The sequence below is a fragment of the Camelus bactrianus genome, chromosome 5 (assembly GCF_048773025.1).
Source record: "Camelus bactrianus isolate YW-2024 breed Bactrian camel chromosome 5, ASM4877302v1, whole genome shotgun sequence".
Lineage (NCBI taxonomy): Eukaryota > Metazoa > Chordata > Mammalia > Artiodactyla > Camelidae > Camelus > Camelus bactrianus.
This window is the reverse complement of record NC_133543.1, coordinates 88,732,646-88,750,694: the sequence shown is the minus strand read 5'-3', so window position 1 is coordinate 88,750,694 and position 18,049 is coordinate 88,732,646. Positions and strand designations below refer to the sequence as shown.

The 18,049-nt window shown below is 44.3% G+C and overlaps 1 protein-coding gene across 5 annotated transcripts in view; it reads left to right on the top strand.

Annotated features, from left to right (window-relative positions):
- The window catches only part of NHEJ1 (non-homologous end joining factor 1), a 75,842-nt gene extending 63,492 nt beyond the window's left edge, over positions 1 to 12,350 (top strand). For all 5 annotated transcript variants that reach the window (XM_010948796.3, XM_010948794.3, XM_010948793.3 and 2 more), the window contains 3 exons: positions 9,659 to 9,776; positions 10,335 to 10,453; positions 10,932 to 12,350. In XM_010948796.3, the coding sequence (XP_010947098.1) occupies positions 9,659 to 9,776; positions 10,335 to 10,453; positions 10,932 to 11,006 (312 nt within the window). In that variant the 3' untranslated portion in view covers positions 11,007 to 12,350. The remainder of the gene's footprint in view (positions 1 to 9,658; positions 9,777 to 10,334; positions 10,454 to 10,931) is intronic.
- The last annotated feature ends 5,699 nt before the right edge of the window (positions 12,351 to 18,049 follow it).

Here is an 18,049-nt window from a genome sequence, read left to right as displayed (position 1 = left end):
GCTGCTTGTTAGTTAGAAAGCCGTGGTTTGTGCTGGGGCTGGGTGGAGCTTCGGGGACAGTTTGGGCTCTGGCCCTCCAAAGGGGAGGGGGTGGTTATGGAGCAAGCAAAGGGTCACAGCTTAGGCTGTACCATTTGCTTGTCACCTTGAGAAGTTCCACCTTGTCTAGCAAAACCTCCTTTCAGAAGCAGCCACCACAAAGGGCTCTTATGAGTGCAGCGGCCCCTGCCCCCACCTTCACTTCCACTCCCTTTACCATTATTTTTCTTTTGGGGCAGAGCTGAGGGGCCTTCCTGCTATGACTTTGAGGGGCTGTACTTGTTTTAAAAGGAGATTTAGCGTCTAGAGCCTCCCCATACCAGAGATTCATTATTCTGATTTTCTAGTTGGAGGACACTCAAGGGGTTAAGTAAAGCGTTCCTTCTCTGGGGCAGGGGGTATTTTGTCTTTTCCCCTCTATCAGTCTCTTGGGCTATTTGAAGATTTAAGAAAGAAAGTGAGAGAGTTACATTCTAGTACCGCTAGGTCTCAGAGCAGGAATCAGCCTCCTCTTGGGGAGTGAGAGGTGGGGGATGGGAGGGAGGACTAGATGTCTCACTGGGTGATTTTAAGATGCAGTATAGTGTAGTGGTTGAAGTGTATGTTCTGAAGTTCAGCTTCCTGGGCCCTCTACTTCCCCATTTTTTTTTTAAAATATTAAAAAAAACTATTCAGTTTTATTAATTAACATACATTAATTAAGTTCATAAATTGTCTAAATAAAGCCTTTCACAGTGAAATGTATGATCCTAGATCAAAATACAGATTACAAAAATTCAGAAACGTTCTTGTTCTTCTGATATAAGGATCTGAGAATTATGATTTCTATGGTTTACAAAATAGAGGCTAATTATTTGGTAAACATGGATGTGTATTAATTTTATGACCTTTTAGAGAAGGGTTACCTATACTTTTCTTGATTATCTGTGAAGATGTCTTTATTTCAACCATGTCAACTAATATTTATGAATTCTATTGCTTTTATGAAGATACATAGGATTTTAATGAACAGCCCCAGCACAAACCATGGCTTTCTAACTAACAGGCAGCACAGGGGCTGAGGGGTCGGAAGTGGTTTCCTGGGTGGCAGGAATCCCCAGAGCCCCTCAGAAAGTGCCATAGCAGCTCTCATTCCTTCTTTCTCTACTCCCACCCCTTCTCCAAGAAAAACAAGCAGCTCCTGTCAGCAGTCTTTTTATCCTTAAAAAGCAGTGACACAACCATGTAAAATTTAGAGTGGTCCTCTTTCTTACCTTAATGCAAAGAATGATTCCCTGAACACTTAGCTAGCTGTCAGTAGCTAATATCATACTTTTTAGCTGTGGCCTTGGTCAAGTTTCATAACCTCTCTGAGCCCTTGTTTTCTCATATGTTAAATGAGAATGATTTTAGTGCCTCCCTGACAGGGTTACTGTGGAGATTAATTGGATAATGCATTAAGATGCTTAGCCTAGGGGGAGGGCATAGCTCACGCGGTAGAGTGCATGCTTACCATGCACAAGGTCCTGGGTTCAATCCCCAGAACCTCCTCTAAAAATAAATAAATAAACAAACAAACCTAACTACCTCCCTCCCCCCACAAAATAGTAAAATAAATAAAGATGCTTAGACTAGTACCTAGTATGTTGGAAACCATTCCAAAATCTTAATCTTACTAACGTTATTCAAGCCTCCTGTTTGGACCTCTATAGTCTTTCTTCCCATCTCCCTTCTCTTCTGACTGTGCAGTTCAGGGAGCTACCTAGGCCTCAAGCAGAACCAGAAAAGTCTGGACTTTTATCTCATATTGTTTTGAACTGTGTACCTATCTTATCTCAATTGCATTTCCAGCACCGTGAGGGAGATTGAGGCAGCAAAATTATCCTATTGTGAAGGGCGAGCCACAAAGAAAGTGATGTGGGGATTTGACTGGATTGCATGCATGCATGCTTGAATATGTGAATGTGTGCATGCATCCATTCTCCCACCTTGTTTTAAAAGGGGGCAGGCCAGAGGTGGACTCTGTTTAATTTGCAAGATCTCACACACAAGATGAAATTCAGGTCTGTCTGTGTTGTTTCCTTAGCAGAGCCCAATGCAGAGTGGGTGGTTGGGTGTGCAGGAACAAGAGGCCAATGGGAGAGCATAGTGAGGTCAGCCACGGCAGGGCAGGGTGGTCAGGGCAGGCCTTGTGCAGCGACACAGACCCAACAAAACCAAACCAGACCAAACACAGGAGCAAGTCAGCTGTCTTGTCCACTTCACATACGCTCTCAAGGGCAGCATGCTTTGTATCCTCCAAGTACTGGGTCTCTCCCAAGTCACCAAGGTTTTTGATCAGTGAACTGAGAGGACTCGGAGGGTTACTCTGTGAGGGACGACACAGAGGGACCCCTTGGGGTTGGATCTTGCCTGAAATACTTCATCCAAGTGAGCTGCTATGGAAAAACTTCCAGTGAGGAGAAGAGAGAGTGAACTGGTTGTCCTTTAAAAACCCGGACATCACCACCACATCTCTTTCTCTGTCCTTTATGTGAACTTTTGGTTTTTTTAATCTCAGACTCTGAAAAAACTGTGAGATTTATCCCATCAAAAATATGTGGCTAACTATTTGGATGATGTTTCTGCAGGCCACGTTTTTCTGCTTTTCAGATACCCTTTACTGAGTGTATATTCCTTTAAAATGGGAATGCCATAGCAAACCTCTTGCACAGCCCACACTGGGAGCAGGAAACAGTGGTGACAAAGGGTTCCTGGTAGAATCATTGTTGGACAAGTTGGGCTGCGTGGAATACTTTAGCTAAAAATTTTTAGGGAGTAGCTGTTTGTGCTTTGTGAGCTTTTAGAATAGGGAGATTTACTGTCCACTATTATACCCATCCACCCCGACCCAAAAAAGAGGATGAAGAGAATGAAAATGAAACCTTGGCCTCTTGGTTAGGTTCTGAACATGAGGAGAGTAAAGGAGATCTTTGAGAGGCAACAAGAGCAGCTTGGGGGAGGTAAAGAGACATAACATATATGGAGCAGGCATCCTTTACATGTGCTATCTCATGTAACCCTTCTATCAGTCTCATAAAAGTAGATATTGATCTCATTGTACTGGTGAGGGTACGGGGGCTGAAAGAGGTTGGTAACATAGCTGCTAAATGGCAAAGCCAGGATTTAAAGCCAGGACCTTCTGATACAAAAGCCATGTGGCCTTGGTCCTTACCAGAGACTGAGGATTGGACTTGTGTGGTGATGGTGGACAGTGACTACCCACAGCGTAATGTGATCATATCTCCCCTGACCTGGGCTTTGACTAGTCACTGAATTGTTAGATCATATTCTTTAGGATGCAGTGGGGCAAGGTTGATAACTGGATCAGACCCTGGCTTTTCTATGCAGTAGAGCATGAGAGTATTTCTTGAGCATCCTTTGCCTTCAGAGGGAGGGGACAGACATTTCTTGGGTACTTATTCTACTCTCTCATTTAATCCTTTTATGAACTCTATGATGTAGATGTTAGTCTCAATCTGCTCCCCAGCCCCTAGATCTACCCAACCCTCCATCTTTCTTTCTCTTTCTTAAAATGACATTGATTAACTATAATAACTTGCCCAAAGTGTCACAACTGACAAATAGAAGACCTTACGTACAAATCCAAATCTTTGAGTCTCCAAAACCAGAACTTAAATAGCATTTCTACTTCTCTCTTTTTTTTTTTTTTTTCTGAGAATTTCCCCCTAATTCCTGGATAGTTTTGCTTCTTCCTCTTTGAGAAGCCACTTTCAGCTTTCTCTTTTTAAACATTTTTGATACTTCCCTTGGGCTTTGGGTTCACCTTTCCCTCTGACTCTCCCTCTTTTACTACCCAAGCTGAGTCTGTGTTATGGACTCAGGGGCCATTTCAGTTTATCTCTGATTTAGGGATTTTATTTTAGGGTTCTGGATCATCTCTCTGTAACATCTACCTTATGCCCTGGAGTAGAGTTATCCTTAACTCCTTTCACATCCTACACCCAACCCATCAGCAAATCCTATTGGGCATATCTTCAAATATATCCAGAATCTGACCACTTCTCACCACCTGCACTGTTCCACCCAGGCTGCAGCTACCTTCGTCTCCTACTTGGTTATTGTAGCAGACTCCTAACAAATTTGCCCACTTCTTGTCTTTCTATACTCAAAGCGATCTTTTGAAATGTAAACCAGACCATTTCACTCTTCTGCTTATAAACTTTAACAGCTTCCAATCTTACAGAATGAAAGATCATATACTACATTATCTCATGATTTCAAAAAAACACACAGATTCATATCTACCTACCTGCCATGCTCTTCCTCTGTTATAGGGTGACCATCTAATTTATCATCCAAATTGGGACACCTATAAGAGAGAAAAGGAGCTCTATTAATAAATGACAACAAGCATAAACTGGGACTGACCCAGGCAAACTGGGAATCTGGTCACTTGATCTAGATACCGACATGGATCATTCTCTTACTTCCCTTTAGGTCTTTTTAAAGTGTTACCTCTCAGTGAGGCCTTTTTTGACCTCTGTTTAAAAGTGCAGCACATTCCTGCCCTTTTCCCATAATGCCTGTGCTGATTTATTTTTCTCTGTGGTGCTAAAACCATGTGATAGAGTATATATTTCAATTAGCTGGGTCTGTCCTTAGTCTCCCTTCTTTAAAATGTAAACTTCAGGAAGGCAGGGGATTTTTATCTCTTTTATTCACTGTACTATATCCCCAGCATCCACATCATTCTGAACATTGGAGGTTATCAGTAAATATTTACCAAATGAATGGATGGTTGGGGGAGGAATTCTATTCTGAAGAGTCTTTCTTCTTAGAGCCCTCTTCCTGAACCATTTTTCTTTCCCTTTCTTTTTTTCTATTTATTTTGGTAACCCTTTAGTAATTTGAGACCTTAGAAGGGTTTTCTAATGCGTTCTTACCCCTAAGAGGAGCTAATGATGAAAATTACCATGATTTCCTAACCTGAGACTTGAACCCCCTAGGGAGGGAAGTTTGTATCTAGTATAGCAGAGTTTAACACACTGCAAGAGGGAGGAGAGGATTCTTACCCTTAGGAGGTCACATACTGGGGGCCCTGCCCTGGAGGTTGTGATATTGTGACAGTCAGTGTCAGGGCCTTGGGTCTGTGCCAGCTTCTGGGGCTGGTGCAGGAACCAAAGACCTATTCAGGGCTGATGCCAGGAGCTCCAGCATGCTCATTTCTCCTTTCTCTTCTATCTTTAAACCTGTATGTGTCACCTGTGGGTCCATACTGAGTAGGATGAGCAGTATATCGGGGGCCAGTCTTTCCTTACCCAGGATTCTCAAAGTTTGTTTTCTGAAGCAGCCTCAGAGGAAAGGAGGTGAGATGGGGGTGGGGAGTGGAGGTGAGATCAGACCTTTTATTTCTAGTTGAAAATGGCAATTGGGATTGCTCCAGCAGATCCTGTTGGGATTATAGAGTAGGAGGGGGTCTTGGGATTTCCAGACCACTGAGAGTGAGTTTTAGACTCAGTGAAGATGGGAGTTATTGTAAAAGGATGGGCATTTAGGGCCTAGGAACCAAGATGGCTGCCATAGGGACATGAAGGGGAAATAAAGTGGCCTTTGTGATTTCTGTAACTTTGGTTTTTCTAATGCTTCTGATATGGCCATATAGCAGGGGCCAGAGTCCTAGTGAATTGGATGTTGGAGAGTAACACAGCTGTGGGAGACAGGAGAGTGATGTGGACCCTGTGGCTATGATAGAGTCACAGTACTGGCAGAAATTAGTGAAGAGGTTCTAAATGTAGCAGAAAACCTAAAAAGGGAAGCCTAGAGGAATCTTCTGATTCCTCACTGTTGTATCAGTAATAGTTTGAAGCCAAGGAAGCCTTGGTAAGCAGTTGTATAGCAGAGAAAGCTACTTTGTAAAGCAAAGGGAATTCCCATGGGCATATCCTTAATTCAGAAAAGTCCTTTGCAGTCTGGTGGATATGAATTTAGCCTTCTAGTCTGCTTTTCCATGAGATACACCCACCTGTCCTGTCTTTTCACACCTTTGTGCCTCAAATACTTCCACCACATTGTCTAACTTTGCGAGGCTTAACTCAATGTCACCACCTCTGAAGTGTTTTGCAGGACTCTCAGTGGGACTTTCTTCCTTTCTTCTTCTCTGGGTTCTTATTACCATTTGTTTATAACTCTGTTATAATGCTTGAAAAAACACAAATATACAGGTTCCCCTGCTCTCTGAAAGTAGAGCTCTCTATGAAACCTTTTGTAAGCTGAAATGGCATAAAGTGAAGAAGCAATGACCTGCTTTCTAGGAGGCACTCTTTTTTTTGGGGGGGGGTGAGGTAATTAGGTTTATTTATTTAATTTTTTTTAACGGAGGTACTGGGGATTGAGCCCAGGACCTAGTACATGCTAAGTATATGCTCTACCACTTGAGCTATACCCTCCCTGAATGACCTGTTTTTCTAAAGCGGAAATCTTTGAATTTCTTCCAGTTACTGAAAACAGGTACTAATGTAGGCTTTTCCAAAAAACAAGGTGGCATAAAGCAAACTTTCAGAAAGCGAGAGAGACCTGAATCTGCCTCTCTTCCACGTATGAATATAAACTCTTTGAGTCGGGGCCTCTGATTTATCTATCTTTGTACCGACTCTGTCCTCTGAGGAGGGAAGGACTGGGGTGTACACTTCTCCCTCCTCAGTCCCACAGGGCCTGGCACATAGTAGACTCTCAGTAGCTTCTTTGCTGAGTAGAATTGATTCTGAGTTAATCAGATGAACACATTATACAGGAGACTGACCTGGCTCTTCTCCCTTCCCCACTCTGGGCAGTGACCTGCTTGTGGCTGGTACACCTTGCTCCTGGTTCAGGTGTACTTATAGCAGGGGGCACTGCTGTTTGCTTTTCTTAGTCCTGACTCCAGCTTCTCCCTTTGATCTCCGCTGCCTGCCCAAGCTCACCCCTACCATTGTCCTGCACAGGGAGCTAATGTCCCTCCTTCCCAGGCTCAGGCCTCTCCACCTCTCTTCCTTAGCATGTTCTGAGAATGATGCCCAAGGAATCAGTGATGATGGGGAATGGCTAGAATAGGATTGATGACACAGCCTTTTAGCCCTCCTCTGCCCCCCCCCCCGAGGGTTCCACGTGGGGCCAGCTGCCTCCTTTTTCTTGTCCCTTGAGAAAGCTTGTTCCTGAGCTGGTTGGGAATATAGGCAGATGATCTGTGATGTGAGGGATTAAGGGTTGTAATCCTGGGGAAGGCTGTACTGCCCTTTAGTCTAAAATTCTGCTGTTCAGAGAAGTAAATAGGGTAGTCATCATATGTGTGGGCCCTGAAGCCAGACTGTCTGGATTCTAATCCTGTCCCACCACTCACTAGCTGTGACTGCCTCAGCAAGATGGGGTCGGACTCATGCCTACCATATTCCTTCATTCACGCATAGTTGTTGAGCCTCTCCTATGGGCCAGTTGTTCTAGGTGCCAGGGAAATAGCAGTGAATAACACAAAATGTGTTAATGCATTTAAATACATAGAATAGTGTCTAGCACATAGTAAATATGTGGCAATGTACCAATATTCTCCTAGTACTTTTCTGAGAATAGATCCTTGGGTGGGATGGCAGCAACTGCAGGACCAAACCTCTCTGAGAAGGGAAAGGATAGAAGGGCTAAGATATAGGTTCTGGATTTGGACTTAGGTCCAGGACATCACTAGCTTTAGTGGCCATTTATTTCTGGTACTTCATTTTGAGGCTTAATACCTGAGTCGGCTAAAGGTCACCCTGGAAATTTTATGAGTCTGTTTAGTTCATAGAAAGGGCAGGAGGAGATGACCTTGCCCTGCCTAGATTCTGCCTAGCCCGTTTGTACAGACAGCACAGTGCCTACTAAGCCGTGTGTGGATGGCCCTAAGAGAGGCCACAATCCCTGGGCAGTGTGAAGGGGGATCCTAGAGATGTGAGCTGTGAGGATGGGGAAGCTGTTTGCTTCTCTGCTATCAGGGCTCTCTGGCCGTAGAGTAGAGAACCTTCTGCTGGAAGAGGTGGCTTGGCGGTTGGAGAGCTGAACTGAGGAAGGAGAGTGAGGTAAGGTAGATGTACATGGTCAGTTTCAGTTCATTCCTCAGGGAATACTGCTGAAGGGGCTGTTGCACTTCTAGCGTGATTACTGCTGGAAGCAAAGTCTGCACTCAAGACTCCTGATTCATCGTCTGTGGTTTCCAGTGAAAGTCCATGGCTGATATAGTCTTTATGTGAGTAAGGTTGGAGTAGAAATCTATGTTACATTTCCTGGGGATCAACAAGTTTTTCAGCTAGCACTGTACTCACAGAAAGATAGCCATGTAATCTTGACTGTGGTTCAAGATTCTGCTTCACTGCTTGTCCCACTTTCTCTCTTCCAGCCTTCTTCCACAGTGATTTTCAGAAATGAGTGCCCTTATAGCACAGAGAAAGTTCCCTTGACATGAGATGTGGGCCAATCCAGGATTCTTGAGTTTGTTCCCATGTGAGCTGCTGGCATGGCTTCCCCTTGGAGACCTGCTAACTTGGCTGGGAACCATGACAATTTGAATGCATAGGGACAGATGAAGTAGTTCTGGGCCCTTTCCAAGATTCTGAAGTACAGCCAGGTTTGGGTCCACTGGACACCATACTCTTTCATCTCATTTTTATTGCACTTTCTTCAGTCTTCAGCCATTACTTCGACTCAGTTCAGCCAAGTGTATGAAACTTGAACTAGGCAAAGCATTTTGCTGTGGATTTAAATCCACAGTTCATTCTACACTAAAGGAAACAGATAAATATAGTGTGATTATAGCAGTATTTCTAAACTTTGTTTCATTATCACCTCCTGGAGGAACCTTTTTAAGACATTTTCTCCTAATCATCTCCCCTCAGGAAATTTTAATAGCACAGATATACCAAAATTGTTTATGCACTCTTTGTGTATGTATGCTTTATACATTAAAAGAGTGAGATTTTTTTTCACCCCCCCCCCCGCAAGAGCAGATTTTTCTCCCCACCTTGGGGAAATATCACCACATTGTGAGTCCATGGCTTACAGTAAAGCACAGTGGGATTGCAGTATGGAATATAAAATGGCAGGCAAGCCTCCAGAGCTTTGCAAACTTTATTTCTCCCGTCTCCTTTCACTGAGTGTCACAGCTCCATAATTTATTCTCGTCTCTCAGTCTGTCATTCCCCTTTTGCTCTCTTTCCCCTTTCCTGGATTTCATCCTTTTTCTCTCTCTACTGCAGAAATTTTGGAGTGAATTTAATTAAAATACTTATCTGTACAGCTCAGGGACAATTTAGGGAAGGTAGTTTCCTAAAATAGTCCTCTAAGAGGTCATCCTTTTGGAAGAAAGAACCTAGACACCTATGAGGTATTCATGGGGAAACATAATAGACCAAGTACTGAGGAAAATAAAAATATTCATTTGGAGTTGCCTTTCAAAGGAGAAGATCTCCCAAGAGGTCTTTATATTGGTCCCAACAGGTTTGGATATGAACGTCCTATATTGGATCTAACTTCTCTGTATAAATTCTTTTGAGGTTGATGCCAGTTCTGCCAGTGGGATATCAAATTTCTTTAGCAATACCATGTAACCAATGATAGCATCTCCTCTCCCCTATAGAAACTACCAGAGGCATGCAGTGTTGGTGATGGAAGACCCTTTGTCATGAATCTACAGAGTCTGTATATGGCAGTCGCCAGACAAGAGATCCAAGTGGGACAGAAGCATCAAGGCACTGGTAAGTAGCTCCAGAGGTACTTGGTCTTTCTGGGCTTAGAATCAGGGTCTAGGTTTGTGCTGTCCAGTATGGTAGCTCTAGCCACTTGTGGGTACTTTAATTTAAATTAATAAAAATTAAATAAAATGAAAATTTCATCTCCTCATTTGCTCATTTCCAGTGTTCAATAGCCGCAGGTGGCCAGTGACTACCAAGTTGGTCAGCGCAGCTACAGAAAATTTCCATCACTGCAGAAAGTATTATTGAGACTGATGCTTAAGAGAATTAGTGAGAGAACCAGGAGAAAGATTAATCCTTACACCTGAGACATGGCAGGCAATATGTAGAACAGTTAGCTGTTTTGAGTCAAGGAGATTCTTGTCCTATGTGGTTAAAGTTGGCCTGGGGTATCTTTATAGTAGAAACAGGGTTTTCCAAAGTTAGTTGGAAATGGATTTGTGTCTGCTTACATATTAGTACCAAGGCCTGGCCTTTGTCAGAATACTTGTTAAATGCAAATGCCTTCCTGATAAGAAAAAGACATTTATCAGTATCTTCCCTTGATCTTTTTGATTTCAGGAGCTCCCCAGACCTCAAGCAGTGCCCCCTCACAAGGAACTGATAGCCAACTTCTGAACCAGCCAGAAGAGCCAGTCTCCTTAGCACCATCGCTCCCAGAGCCTGAGAAAGAGCCCACAGTAAGTCATGAGCAGCATCCTGGATGGCATTTCAAGAGTTGGGAGAGACTGTACCTATAGTCCCCACGCCAGTGGTTCCTGGAATTGTCACCTAGTTGACACTGCCCTAACAACATTGGGTGGGTGGGCGTGGTATTTGTGACCAGGCGTCTAAATTGTGGATTTCTAGATGGAGAGTCGTGGTCTTTTGCATCTTCCCCCACTGTCTCCTCTCTGCAATTCTTCTGAATGATGGACCTTTACTCCTTTTATACCTTATTATACTTCCAGTGATGGGCTAGGAGGTTGTTTCCTAGATGAGAAGGGATGTCTGTATCTCCTGCATAAAGTCTTATATCACATTCACTGCCTGACATGGACTTCAAGCTCCTGTGTCAGCCACCTATCTTAACCAGAGCCCTGGGAGGAAGGAAGTTCCTTTCCTAACTTAAGTAGAACTGTTCAAAACCTCTATTAACTTGGGTTCCTTTTTTTCTAGGTTCCTTCAAGCCCTGTGCAGAGGCCTCAGCTGTTAAAGGTCAAGAGGAAGAAGCCAAGGGGGCTCTTCAGTTAACCTGTCACTATCTCAACTGCTGAGGATGGACTTGGAGAGTAGTTTTCTAATGTCACTTTGAAAGGAGTTCCCATGGCAGCAGCCTCTCTGACAGTTATATAGTCAGGGGCTCCACTGTAAGGGAAGGACAACTGAAGTTCACGTTGACAGGCATGGGTATTATTAACTGAGGGAGCCCTGCCCCCAACCCATCAGGCATTAGCCTTCTCCATCTGAGTGGAAGCCAGTCTCTGTGTATCCCATACCGCCTTTTTTAGGTGGAAGGTCTCTAGACCCAAGATCTACCGTGGACTTTAGGTATATGGGACAAGTCAACAAAAAGGCACAACATGCTTAGGAAGGCTAGTCTACCTTTCTTAAGAGTCCTTAGCTAGTCCCAGATGCTCCCCAGAGACCCTCTTCTCTCTTTAGCATGGAATAGAAAGCACTCACACTCCCCTGCTTTTGAGATTGCTTATCTATGGAGTACATAACCAGCCCACTTCACTTAACTGCATCCCACCCCATGTTGTCTCTGGATGAAGCCTAGGCCATCAGTCCAATCCTTCACATTCTTCTTATGCTTCTCTTCTGTGGCCTGTACTAAGCTTCCATTCAAGAGCTTTGATCTTGAGATCTTTCTCCATGGTGGACACTAGACAGAACAGATGGCTTCTGCTTTCCTTTGCCCAATTGATAAGGGTTTTGTTTTTGGTTTTTAAAATGTTTCTAAGGCATAGATAACAGGTTAAACCACAATAGGGGATTGAAACTACAAACAGCTCTAAGCACTAAGGCCAAGTTAGTTTCCCAGAGTGAAAGAAAAAGGAATTTTACTTTCCCATCCTTTACTCCACTTCAGATAGCATAGTAACTAGATGAACTAGAAAAGATAGGATGACAGGGGCCAGGAAATAGCCACAGGAGTTCTCTGGGACCAACAGAATTAACCTATAAAATGAATAGTACTTAGCAGGAAAAAATGTAAAGGCTATGTGAGATACACAGACTCTTAGACAGTTAGAAAGTTGATTCTTTGGACAAATCTAGCACGATTTTGCAGACCAGGATTGGCAGAGTTCCTTGGCCTTCTCTGCTGAGTTTTCCTCTGTAGGTAAGACCATCTGAAACTTTACCTGGAGAGACAGGAAGGAAAGTAGAACTCAGATGTTCACTGGGAGCTGTTAGGTAGAGGAAGGAGTTGGGGCAAAAACCACAGAGGCCTTTTCTGGTTTATTTACTTATGATCGTCAAATGCCTCCTCATTCACCAGTCCTTTCTACCTGGTACTGGTGTTTCTGTCCCCGTGTCAAGTCTTGGGGGAAGATGATGATCTAAGTAATAATAAAATAATAATGATTATAACAGCAGTAATAAACAGCTACCATTTATTGAGCAGTTCATGTATACCAGGGACTCTAATAAGTGCCTGACATTGAATCCTCACAGCATCATTTGAGGAAGATACTGTTAACCCATTAGGAAATGTAGTCTTGAAGGGATTAAATGACTTATCAGAGGTTACACAGTTAATAAATAACAGCCAGAATTTGAACCCAGACAGCTGAGTTCTGAACTGCATTATTGTATACATTACTGAAAACATTTTCCAGGAAGGATGTAAAATCATTCTTTCTTATCTTCCACTGTGACCAGTCATCTCCTGTGACCCTTTCAGGAGGCTGTTCTACTCTCCATTGGCTCTTCAAGATGGGAGCCTTGGAGGACTCCAGGTCTTATGCCCAGGCCTTTACCTGCTGGCAGAGTCTGAGAGCTCCACCAGGGCTCATTCCCAGTTGCTGATAACTTTCTTTACCTCCAGACCAGTGCCACAGTCTGTGCCCTCAGGGTGACTATCATTGAAGTGAATTGGGAACTATGTAAAAACAATCTGTCAGGTGACTCACTTTGTTCTTTAGTTTCATTGGCATAATTTAGATAGCCAGATTTCAAGGTATGAGGCCACGTGGAAAATGGAAAGACTTCAGCAGCAAGCTAGGAGGGAAAAAGGGTTCTTCATCCTCAGTAATCCCCCTGCCCTAAGAGCACAGTTTCAAGAGCAGGCATTTTTAATCAGAGGGTGATCAGGGGTTTGTGAATCCCCTAAAATTGTAAGTAAAATCCTAAGAGCATATATATGTATTTCTCATGTTCTCAAAAGAACCTGTGACTTTTTAAAGAGTTTAAGTTACAGTATGCCCAATGACCTCCCCACCTACTGCCTCCTTTATCCCCTAAGGTTGCTGCCCCCATGGGGATATGGCCCAAACACATCCTTAGAGAAACTGCTCCCTGAGGCTGAGGCCCTGCCTCAGGCAGTCTTGCCCTGAAACTCTTGCCCCTCAAAGCAAGGGGTGGTGGTTGAGAATCATTCATCCCAGGGCAACTCCAGGGAAATCCCTGCCTTGACAAATTGGCCTAGCTAGGCTCTATTCCAGCCCTGCCCCCTGGCTTGGGCCCCTCCCTGCGGCCCCCAGCTTGGCCCAACCCCCACTCCCTATACACATAAAAGGGTCGAATTCTCGTGGCTGCTCCATAAATTTTATTCCGTAAATATTAGTTTTCCCTGTGTTTAATAAAGCAGTGGCCCACCTCCCCGCCTACCCGCCCGCTCCCCGGGGCCGAGGCTGGGGCCAGGGCTGGCTGGTGGGAGAAGGGACTCTTTCAATTGCTTTGGAGTATTTTTAGAAAAAAAAATAATATAAGGTGGTTTACAGGAGTAAGCCAGCAAACCAGGAGCAGGACTAGAGACCTCGAGGAAGTTCCTGCAGGAACTTGACCTAAAAAGTAGAGAAATAGCGCCACCTAGGCTGCAAGGCATAGTTGGCCCTGCAGGCTGATTCACCCCCTCCCCCCACAGTCAGCCAGGACAGGCACGCTCTTTACAGGGAGAGAAATCTTCACCCTTTAGTACTCCAGTTGGGCAAGCACCTCCTCTCAGGCCTCACTGAGGGCTTTCCCAGCATCCCTGAAGGCAGAGCCTGAGCCAGGTCCTGAACACCCCACGAAGGTTGTTCTAGAACCAGTCAGCTGGTCTCCTAGATCAAGGAGTGTTTCCAAGGGATAATACTTACTGAAAAGGGAGAAAGGAGCTTCTATTCTCTGAATTCCGAGGATCTAGCCCTGGAGTCCCTAGGGTGTAAGGTGGCAAAGAGTGAGATCTGTGGTCCTGTGCTCTGGAGTTGGAAAGAATCTGTCCCTGTCAGACCAAGATCCTTCCACAGGTCTAATGCAGTTCACCTTTAGAGAACACTTAGGGGAGGAAGAGATGCTCAAGTCTCCAGAATACTCAGCCCCACTGCTTCTTAATTTTATCCCATGGTCCATTTGAACTCCATTTTCTTGCCTTCCTGTTCGAAGCCCTTAGCTCCTCCTTCACCCTGGTCTGCTGGGAGATGAGCAGGAGCTTGTGTGTCATCTTTCGTACAGAGATGGCAGGAGTGGGGATGGAAAAGGCCATGCCTCTTCTCATCCGGGATCTGGTCTCGTTCTTGACATTGTCACCAGGGGCATTTCCTTTTCTCCAATTATTCTGTCCTTCATTCCCTCCTATTCACTAGGAGGATTTGCTCCAAAGAGTATTGGGGAAACCTAAAATCCCTTTAATTACCCTCCATCATGATGTGGTAAATTCACTTTATCTGTTCTGCCCACCTCCTCACTATTTGTACTATTAATATAAGCAGTGTTTACCTGCACATTTCCTCTGCACTTTTTGTTTTCTTCCTTACATTGGATTATACTCTTTGAGAACAGGGTCAGTTTTTAACACTAACTCAAAAAATATCACCATGGTGATATTATACTCCTGAAGGATACAACTTTATGTTAACTGGGTTTTCAAACAATCATGATATGCTTTTCTGAGCTCTGCCCAGAAGTATTTTTCTATCTTCTAATTTTCCTGAAGAAGAAACTGTTCAGAAGGAGTAAGTGACATTCTACAAGGAAGCCACCAAACTCAGAGCTCAACCCTTGATTCCTAGTCCCTGTTACCAACAAGAGTAAAGGTATGGACTCAAAGGAGTGTAATGGGTTTTGCGAGGTACTTAGATAGAGAAATGCTGGAAGAGAAGGGAGCCCACACTGTGAGGGAAGGTTTTCCCTGGCTCCTGTGACCTGGAAACTGCTACGGGGTTTCTTGTTGAGGGCTTCTTAGTGCTGCATTTTTCTTCCATGTTCTCTTGGACAGGGCTTCAGAAGATCCTACCCTGAGGGGAAACATTCAGAGAGGGGAGAGTGTGAGGTAAGCTTGTCTGTTTGTGATGGGGAGGGACCCTGGGGAATCCTCTACTTGAGGATCTAGAAGCCTCTCTCTCCTCTGACTTCCATCCCGGACCCATCAATGAGTACTTTCTCATCTCCTGAGACTTTGCTTTATGGTGGCCCCTTATGCTTTCCCTCAATTCTGGGGTCTCATTTTTCTACCTTGGCCCACGGGCAGTCATGAGGCAGCACCAAAGCAAAGTTCTAGCAAAAGCCCTGTCTCTTCTAAGCTGTGAAGTCCTACCTGCTCTCAGTTTCTCTTTCCCAGAACCCAACCAATTTTGCTGTACTTTTCATACCCCTGGATCCTTTGAGTGAGCGCTAGCCTCTCAGATCCTCTCTCAGCTCCTAACTCTCATGGGTTCCTGAGAATGTGGGCCAGCCTAGGGGAACCCGGAAGAAGCACTGGAAGAACTCCAGGGTGTGGGAACTCCAGGGTGTGGGGAACGCACAGCCATTGACTCACCTGGGAATGTTGTGCCAGGGTACTCGTCCTGCTGGGCCCAGGGCCAGGAGTTAAAGGAGCATGCAGTACCATACTCTTCCTCCCTCCCCTCACTTTGGGGCCCAAAGCAGTGGCAGGGTGAGAATTGGGGAGTAGGCCTTGGGGGCTGCTGGAGACCCTTCTGAAATCTGGGTGTTGTATTTACTTTTTCATATTGGCAGCTGGAAGGGGAAGCCCATCCCAGCTCGGCATTGTTGTCTAACATGGTTAATCAGATCCTATAATCCTGCTGTGGAAATATTGGGCCTCACTCAAAACAATAGAGACCAAGAATATTGTGGTTAAATTTCAACCAGCTGCCTCCCTGGCCTGTTTGCCTAACCCCTACCCCCCTCTCCTGGGCCAGAGTCCTCCTGGCTTTATGGACCCCTGATAGGATCGACAGCCACTCAGAAATGGGTGACAGAAGAAGGGAGGATGGAGTAGGGGAATGGTAATCCTCTTGACTGACACTCCATCCTGCCTCTCCCCTCCCACTCCAGGCCTTGAGAAGTGAGCAGGGGGTGGTGGGGGAGCCCCTGGGTCTGGGTGTGTGCTCAGGGGTCAAGAGCAGTACTGCTGGGAATCCAGGGTGGTAAGAGATTTCTTATTCAAGACAGAAAAGGACTCCTGCCAGATGAGAAGGAAAGACTGCCAGTTTCATTTACTACTGCTGCCTGGCGCTTCCAGGACACAAAGACATGCCAGTTGGTCAGATGTCACATATGGAAGGCACTGGTTGTGGGGAAGGGAAGCTGGTAACAAATATTTCTGTTTCATTAGTAACCTGATAAAACAGCAATATAAATAATACTCTAATAATGTAAGGTGATACTGATACCCCAACTTGAGTAGTTTTCTGGTAGTGGTAAGGTCCATTAGGTTGCTCTGTTTAATAAGTACAAATTAACTGTGGCAGGGTAATTTATATAATTAGAATAGCAGGACAGAGGAAATAGATAAGCTATACAATGGCATTTTGAATAAAAAAAAAAAGATGCAATGTCTGGATTGTGCTAAAGGGGAAAATTAACATGGTGATATGTCCAGGAAAAGGCAGAGGACGTTCCTCTTGCAGATCTTAGGACACCCAGCCTGTGAAGTAGCCAACTTTGAGTTTGTACTTGGCTCTCATGCACCCAGGATGGACTGGGAACAAGTTGTCGCCACATTGCTTTTGGAGCTGTCACCAGTCAATGAGATGAAGTACAGTGATGCCCCAGTTCCAGCACTGTGGACTATTGAACGGTCAAAGTGTATGTGCTTTTGTAGGATTTGAAGAACGAAAATAGCAGAACTGTGCCAAACGAAACTGTATGTACTTAATCTCTTCATATAGGATGGGAATAGAGCAGCAGCAGAGGGCATTTAATGTTTTCTCCCTCAGGTGCTATGATGATTCAGGGACTAGCATGGCTCCTGTGGGTCATTCATCAAAGCCATTTTAAAGCAGGGGCTGCTTAGCGGGAACTGAGCTTCCCACCAGAAAGACATCTGGAAAATACCCTGGGAGTGAGACTCTAAGAGATGTGTATGCTTCTGGGTGGGAATCTCAAAAATACCCTAATAGCAGTCATCAAATGGAATTGAAGCAGGTATGAAACTGATAAAAAAAAAAATGATTTAAAGATGATGGAAAGCATTTCAACAGTTAAGGAACTTGGGGGAAAAAGAAGAAACTTGGGTAACTAGTGGGAAGAATTCAAGGTGAAGAAAAATCCCCAGTGGAAGCTCTAAAGGATGAGCTATCTTCCTGATGAGGAAGGGGAATGTAAGAAACCAAGTTGATTTTGCTGTACATAGACTTGAACTGCAAATGGGAAAGTCCAATAGGAACATTCCAGGTTTGTTGGAAATGTGTTGGGAATATAGAAAAACCCACATTCAACAAGAGACAGGAATACTTAGATGTGTATTAACTCATATACATACTGACTGCTTACTCACTAACATTCCCGTTAACAGGGCCATCATGCTACTTGCTGTATTATGGCCACAGAGACGTATCTTTTGCTCTCAAGAAGCCTATGATCCAAAGATGATTCTTACAGCATAGATTTCCCCCTCCCCCAAAGTTTTTCAAGTGTGTGAAGTAGAAAGAGCCAGGTATCTCTTTTTTTTTTTTAATTTAGGAGAATCCTACCGATAAACCCTGTCCTGTTACCTTTTACTTTTACTTAACTGTATTCTGTCCATATTTACATGTCAATACATAAATCTCTTTAAAGGGTAAATTATCTTCACTCTGAGCTTCATAAAAAATTTGAAAAACACCCTCGTGATCAGGAAGTAGAAAGTCAAGCTTATTTACTGC